Below are 7,123 nucleotides of genomic sequence, written 5' to 3'. Positions count from 1 at the left end.
CAGGCTAAAAGAAGGAAGTGGCCCAGAAAATCCCAGAAGGGAAACAAAAGCCCAGAAGGGTGGGCACAAGATGACCAAGAAGCTAGGCAGGTGCCTCAAAAACTCCTAGTCCATGCACTCCACCCTCTACACACTAGGTCACCCTGCTCACGGATTCCAGGTTTAATACATATATGATTAGATCAATTTGCATCTCTATATCTGGTAACCTAAGCAACTTTTTTGAAGATAGCAATACACAATATTACAACTATTGTTAAATTCCTATCTTCTTGTTTTGAAAGCATATATTATTACTGTTTGGGGTTTTTTGTTGTTCTTGTAGTTGTGGTTTGTATGTCTCATTTTTCTGCGGTTTTCTTTCTCTCAAAATAAAAAAATTTTTTTGAATAAAGGATTATTTCTCGAATCTTCATAATTACCTGTCAAGGATGATATGATTCATGTTGTATATTTCTTTTATAAAACCCACCAACCTGATAACTGAATGACTGAATGGACGAGACAGAGAGAGAAAGAGAGAGAGAGAGAGAGAGAGAGAGAGAGAGAGAGAGAGAGAATGTACACATGGATAATCGGTTTTTCATTTTCAAGACCTACTGAGATCCATTTCTGTTATTTACTAGCTATATATAGTCTTTGACAAGTTATCTCTCCTCTGCAAGTGAAGATTTCCCTATTGACAAGGTAAACATAAAATGAATAGTCATTCTATTTAAATTTTACAGGTTCTTTTTGAAGGTCACATGAGAAATATGCAAGGAGTATGTTATAACATATAAAACTAGCAGCATATAGGTTTGCCACCATTAGCAGTGTTTATTGTATCTCTTGTGGTAGAGGGGATAGGGAGACCTTCAAATCACTTCAATTCTCAGACTCCATCCCATTTTTTTAAGATGAGTTGCAGTGCAATCTGTGGACACAACATCTGTATTACAGGAGAATGCTATCACATACTTTTCCGTGGCTGTTTTTTATCTGTGTGAGCTGTTGATTCATCAGAGACTAAAAAGTGTTTCCCTTCTAAGATCTCTGTCGTCTTATGCTATTTACAGACAATTCAAACTTCATGCAAAGCTGTAGCCAGAGATTTTATCATCACGTCTACATTTCCTCTGGAGCAATAACTTAGGAAGGAATCTCACAAGACAAATATCAGGGGAGAGAAGCACACGAACAGGATGGAAAAGAAACAGACAAAATAGCTGAAATAAAGAAAGCGTTTGTACTAAAACATCAAATTGGGCAGAATGTAAATTGCTCTGGTGACATCTAAATACATGATAGTATTTTGGTAGTAGAATTGAAATAAACAGCTAACCCCTCTTCCCACTTCACCAACACCACAGATCAGATGTTTGAGGCTTCAATGAGCTCCTAAGTGTACTCATCTATTGAATAATAGTAAATATCAAAGTCAAGGTGAGATCTGTGAAAATTCATGCTGCTTTAGGCACGGAGGACACAATTATTACAGAAAACAATGGCTTCAGGACCGAAACTTGTTTCTCCTTGCAGTTCCTCTTCACCTATCACTCTTGTGAAAGTACTATGGCGAAGATGCCAATGCCATTCTCATCACTAAATTCAGCGGTCTACTTTCAACTCCCACCTAATTTTATTTTTAGGCAGCATTAGAAAATGTGATTTAATTCGTCCCCAGAACTGTAGTTTTTCAAAATAATTAGAAAAGTTCAAAAGTTCCTAATAAAAAGGAAAGATGGGAAAAGTGGAAGTACATGAAGAGACACTGTTCCAGTTAATCAGCAACTAAATTTCGTAAATTACAACAAAGGGAAGAGCAACTTCAAGGGGAAATAATGTGATTTTGAAAAAACTTAGGGGATAGTATAATGAATCTCCATGTATCCTTTATCTGCCTTCAGTGATCATCTCTTGAATTACTCTGAAAAAAAATGAGACATAAAATATCTTTACATATTTTGGATTATTGCCCCAATGTGACATTGTACATTGTATGTATATAGCAAATTATCACACTGTACCCTGTACCACAAATATATCCAATTATTTTGTAACACTTTAAAATGTTAGAAAAAAACTAGGCCTCTTTCTAGTGCCTGAAACTCTTTATGTCTTGGACTCTGAATCTAGTGTGTACCATGGCTGCTTATTCAAACAAGTATAAAATGTTTTCTCTGTCAAGTCACAAAGGCAATTCTGGCAATAAGTATTTTCTGTGTCTTGTAAATAATCTTGGACTGTAATGGTTCATTGCATCAGACCAGTTCTGTTTTAAGGCACTGATCAATTTCCTGGATGATGACCTAAATAAGCTCCTTTGGGAAATCCCAACGAGGACCCAAGGTTTTTTGAAACATCCTAAATTTTGAACGCTATTCACATTTACGATGCCAGGTAGCTGACTGCTCACCACAAAGGTCCTGAGTCCTCCTCCTCCCTGACCCTTACCAAATGTTAGCTAATTGTGGAATGTGCATGTCTAACTTTTTAACGCTTCTATTAATCACCCCCCACTTTGTGATATCAGGTCTCCCATATATCTACTAGCTCTCCAAGGACCTCAGGGCACCTTGATTCTTCCACCGCACTAGGCCCCAGGGTCAAGGGTCAAACTAGCGGATGATTCTATGGCAGTTTGTAGCCTCAGCACAGAAGCAGTGAAAACAGGAAGTGATCTCTATTCTGTAGGCTACTTCAACTTCTGCCAGCAGCCATTGCCTTAGCCATAACTAAAAACGCAGAGTTAGCTCTTCTTCCTATGAGTAACCAAAACAGGAAAGAGACGTTTGAAACGCAGGTGGTGCACTCATCAAAAATCTCCACTCTCGTATGTCAAAGAGAAATATTAAGACCACCAACCTGCTCTTCTCCTCTTGGGCTGTAGTCTCACTGATGGTAGGCATCTTTATGAAAGAATGGGTTGAATTAGTCCCGAAAATAAAAAAGGACAAGGTCAGCCACAGTCCATGGATGACATGTTGCAGTACCATTTGGCCAGAAGGTGAGAACTGTTCTATAAAATGTGATGGGTGGAGAGGAAGATTTCATTTTTCCTTGTCTTTGATCATCTCGCCAATACCCATTATTTAGTGAAGCAACTTTTGCAGGCTGCAGGATGCCCACTTCATCAGATTCCAAAATCTCACAGTGGGGATGCCTGGGAGGAAAACTTAGAAACTCAAATTAAGTCTAGTACCTGCTGAACATTTGGGAAATTGTGTCAACATCAAGAGAGTTGTCGGCACAACTAGAACATGAGGGATATGGAAATGACAATAATGTTATATTTTCATTAGAAGAATAAATTGAACCATTTAACAAGAAGTAAGGTATCAGAAGAAAGCAGCAGGAAACCTACAGAGATGCCAAGATAGAAAGCAATTTATTCTTAATTCTCTCATGTAACTGAAGGAGCTCTGCCTTTTTGTTCTTTTCCCCATCCTTCCTTATTATTTCATTCAATCTTTCCTGATTCCATTTTTACTTAGAGATTTGTGGGAACCCAGGTATAGTAGAGGAAATATCTGTCTTCTCAGCACAGCTTTTGCTTTTCAACAGACAGCCTGAGAGTCATAAGGATCATGATGATGTTGGTCCTCTGCCTTTCCTTCTTCCTTAACTTAATCCTGGGGATGCAATACACCTACCTGATTCCTCAGAACAGATATATACACCTCAGCATTGCCTTCATCTGTTTCTTCACAGGTAACTTCCTGGCTACCCTAATACAGATGTACACAGGTATGAAATGAGGCGGGTTTGAGTCCTAGGCTGCAGTCTGACTAGCTGAAATTTCTACTTCTCAGAGATATATATATATATAATATATATATATATATTATATATATATTCAGCTTCGGAGTCCAATATAACACTAAAGCAGGCTGTCTTTGGACAAAGTGCACTTTTAAACAGAGTGGAGACTGGAAATCTGGTGTATTTGGGGTGAAGCTTAAGTAAAAGAGACAAAGTTCCTGAGAAAGGCTTTTTTCTCCATTTTGTTTTTTTGGACACCAGGTTGCCTTCTGCTGGGTACATTAGCACTATATCATCACAAGCTAAAACAAGGTCAGTCCTTGTACTTCTCTAGTTTCAAGATCACGTGGGTTCCTTTCACTGCCTATATAACAGCTGTCTTCTTTACTACCTGTGGTGAGTGTCTGTAGGGGCCCTGATGAGTGAAGAGAATCAGCAGGGAGAGTGAAAAGATGGGAGAGGGAAATGGAGGAAAACGTGCCAAATCTTGCATGTGAAAAGGTTAAGCACTGCCTGGATTCATTCTCTGAGGACAGATCCTACAAGATCAACCAGGATATCGGGCTCGGGTAAAGTGTTTGCTATGCCTGCCTCCTCCACAGGAGAGAGCAGCTCCTAATCTCTGCTTTTTCTGCTGTCTTTCGTAGGTTCCCACTTTATGGCAGAGATAACCATCAAACTCAAGGGGAGTGGCTGAGCCAAAATGGGCATTCGTGGGAGAAGGGCAGTGACCCTAGGAGAACAGCTTAGTGCCAAGGCAGTTTGAGGGCAGAGAGAATCTGTATTTGATGCTAACAGACCACATACCCATTGGGAATTGCACTTCCTAACACATGTAGAGACTTGTTCTCTGTCAAAAAGAATCCTTAATATCCTTAAACATATCCAATATTTTCCAGGAACCCACTCCCTTCCAGGATGGCTCTAAGTAGGTGACAGGAATCCAACAGGCTTTGGTTTGGGGTCTTCAGCCACTGTAGAGAGAAGTTCTGTAATTCTTCATTGTTCTTTCATCCCGCTCCATTGCTTCCCCTTTTCCTAGGTTTTCTCTGTCTGCTACAGTGCAAGCATAGGTGTACCTGCCAGAAAATCCATTCATCTGCTGAACTCCCTAGGGATTCAATCCAAGTTACTTCACTTCCAGAGAGCACCGCAATGCCACGGAGCATTATCCATAAACCCTCCATGCCTTCAAAGGAAAATTGCATGGACAAAGAACATCTCCAAAAGCGTCGCGTGACCTGGGCTCTGTGACAGGACCTTCCATGCCTGCCCATTTTTATGGACAGTTTTATGGGCATGCACCTCGCTATGCATCTCCAGTCACTTGGTCTAGGTTTGGCATTAAGGAAATGACTGTGAGTGGGCTGGAGTCTGTAAATACTTACAGAAAATGGCTTTTTTAAACCTGGCATGCTAAACTTCTTCTAAAGCATTTGTTATTAATATGACAAATATACAAATACTTGCTATATTAACTCTATATAGAAAAGATTTATGATACAGTATTTTTTATTTTATTGTATAATACATATCTTAATTAGCACGTTTGTGATACCTATTACATTTATCTTGGGGAATATATATGAAAATTTTACACCCTGATCATTTTATTATTCCTGCTTTCCCTACCCACTGGTCCTCCCACCTTCCCCAGACCCTTCCCATCTCCATGGTTTCTATTTCCCTATTTCCCACCATTTTTCTTTTGCTATTTGAAATATATTTTGAGTTTCCTATATTAGAGAAACCATATAATATTTAATCTTCTCTATCTTATTTCTCTTGGCATTATGATCTCAAGTTGCATCCATTTCCCTATAAAAGACTGAAATTTACCTTGCTTTATGGCTGCAGTACTCTGTTATGTAAAAATACATTTTTATCCATTAATTTGTTAATGGACAAATAAGCTTTCATAATTTAGCTCTTGTGAATTACACTGCTATAAACATGGAGGTATCACCAGATATGATTATTTTAACTGCATCAGGAATATACCCAGAAGAGGTATAACTGTGTAAAACAGAATTTTTAATTTTAGTTTTTTGAGGAACTTCCACAATTTATTTCCATAGTGATTTTAATAGTTTATACATCCAACAAAAGTGTAGAGGGGTTCCTATTTCCCCAAAGCCTCACCAATATTTGATTATTTTGTTTTTGTGAAGCTTTTTGTTAGTTTGTTGGTTTATTTTGGAGACAGTCTCACTATAAAGTTTAGGCTGGCCTTGAACTCAAGATTATCCTCCTGCTTTAACCTTCCAAGTGCTGAACTTACATACCCAGCTTTATTTGTTGATTTCTGAGTCCTTGGTAATAGCCATTCAAACTGAAGTAAGGAGGAGCCCTAGTGTTGTTTTGATTTACATTTTTCTAACAACCAAAGATGCTGAATATTTTTATGTAATTATCGATCATTTGTACCTTTTATGAGAAGTGTTTATTCATTATAATTGCCTATTTTTGATTGAGTATTTTATATTATTAGAATTCTATTTTGACTTCTTTATACATTCCAGATATAATTCTTCTGTTAAAGAGTAACTGGATTTTTTTTTTTTTTTGGGTCACTCTGTAGGTTGTCTCTTCACTCTGTTGATTCTTTCTTTTGTTGTTCAGAAGTGTTTCAATTTGGTATGATTTAATTTGTTGATTCTTGGTATTATATCTTGAGAAGTCCTTGACCGTGCCTATATCTTCAAGAATTTAACCAGATTTTCTTCCAGTAAATTCAGTGTTTCTGCTTTTATATCTGTGTCCTTCATACTTTTTTATACGATTTTATAACATTAATCTTGGGGAATATGTATACATTTCACATCTTGACCTTTTTATTATTCCTTCTTTCCCTATCCATTGCCCTTCCCCCTCTCACCTTTCTTAGGTCTCTGCTGTCTCCACAGAGAGGAGGTGAGAGGTATGAATCTAGATTTATTCTTCTGCACTGAATAACCAGTTTTCCCAGCATCATTTATTGAAAGAGTCTATCTTTCCTCTAGCACTTGATATTGGCCACTTTGTAAAAAAAACAAAAACAAAAACAAAAAACAGGTGGTGACGGGTACTGCGGGTTGCTTCTTTTCCATTGGCCAACATATCTGTTTCTTGTGAAAGAACTGTGTTTTTATTACTTTAGTTTTATAACTTGAAGTCCAGGATTGTAGTCCCTCTTGTTTTCCTCTCATCGCTCAGAATTGCTTTGACTATTCAGAATCTTGTTGCATATAAATACTAGAATTGTTTTTTATAGTTCTGTGAAAAATGCTGTTACAATTTGGATGAGAATTGCATTAAATCTATATACCATTTTTGATAATATCACATTTTAACAATATTTGGTCCTACCCATCCAAGAATATAGGATACCTTTCCATTT

The 7,123-nt window shown here is 37.7% G+C and overlaps 1 protein-coding gene across 1 annotated transcript; it reads left to right on the top strand.

Annotated features, from left to right (window-relative positions):
* The first annotated feature begins 2,645 nt into the window (after positions 1–2,645).
* Positions 2,646–5,136, top strand: Tmem225 (transmembrane protein 225). The gene is made up of 4 exons (XM_003472632.2): positions 2,646–2,989; positions 3,547–3,693; positions 4,006–4,140; positions 4,787–5,136. Exons 1-4 carry the CDS (start codon positions 2,818–2,820, stop codon positions 4,996–4,998), a joined length of 666 nt encoding a protein of 221 aa, XP_003472680.1. The 5' UTR covers positions 2,646–2,817; the 3' UTR covers positions 4,999–5,136.
* The last annotated feature ends 1,987 nt before the right edge of the window (positions 5,137–7,123 follow it).

This window comes from Cavia porcellus, unplaced genomic scaffold (assembly GCF_034190915.1).
Source record: "Cavia porcellus strain 051 isolate PalLab524CR breed Dunkin Hartley unplaced genomic scaffold, mCavPor4.1 scaffold_9, whole genome shotgun sequence".
Taxonomy (NCBI): domain Eukaryota; kingdom Metazoa; phylum Chordata; class Mammalia; order Rodentia; family Caviidae; genus Cavia; species Cavia porcellus.
The sequence above is the reverse complement of the archived record's forward strand: the minus strand, read 5'-3'. Positions and strand labels throughout refer to the sequence as shown.

What these genes read in the sequence shown, in the direction of transcription:
- Tmem225 (XM_003472632.2), top strand. Translation starts at nt 2,818, where the DNA reads ATGTCAAAGAGAAATATTAAGACCACCAACCTGCTCTTCTCCTCTTGG. An exon ending in CTTCATCTGTTTCTTCACAG is followed by an intron (nt 3,694 to 4,005) that starts GTAACTTCCTGG and finishes TTTGGACACCAG; the next exon opens with GTTGCCTTCTGCTGGGTACA. An exon ending in TGTCTTCTTTACTACCTGTG is followed by an intron (nt 4,141 to 4,786) that starts GTGAGTGTCTGT and finishes CCCTTTTCCTAG; the next exon opens with GTTTTCTCTGTCTGCTACAG.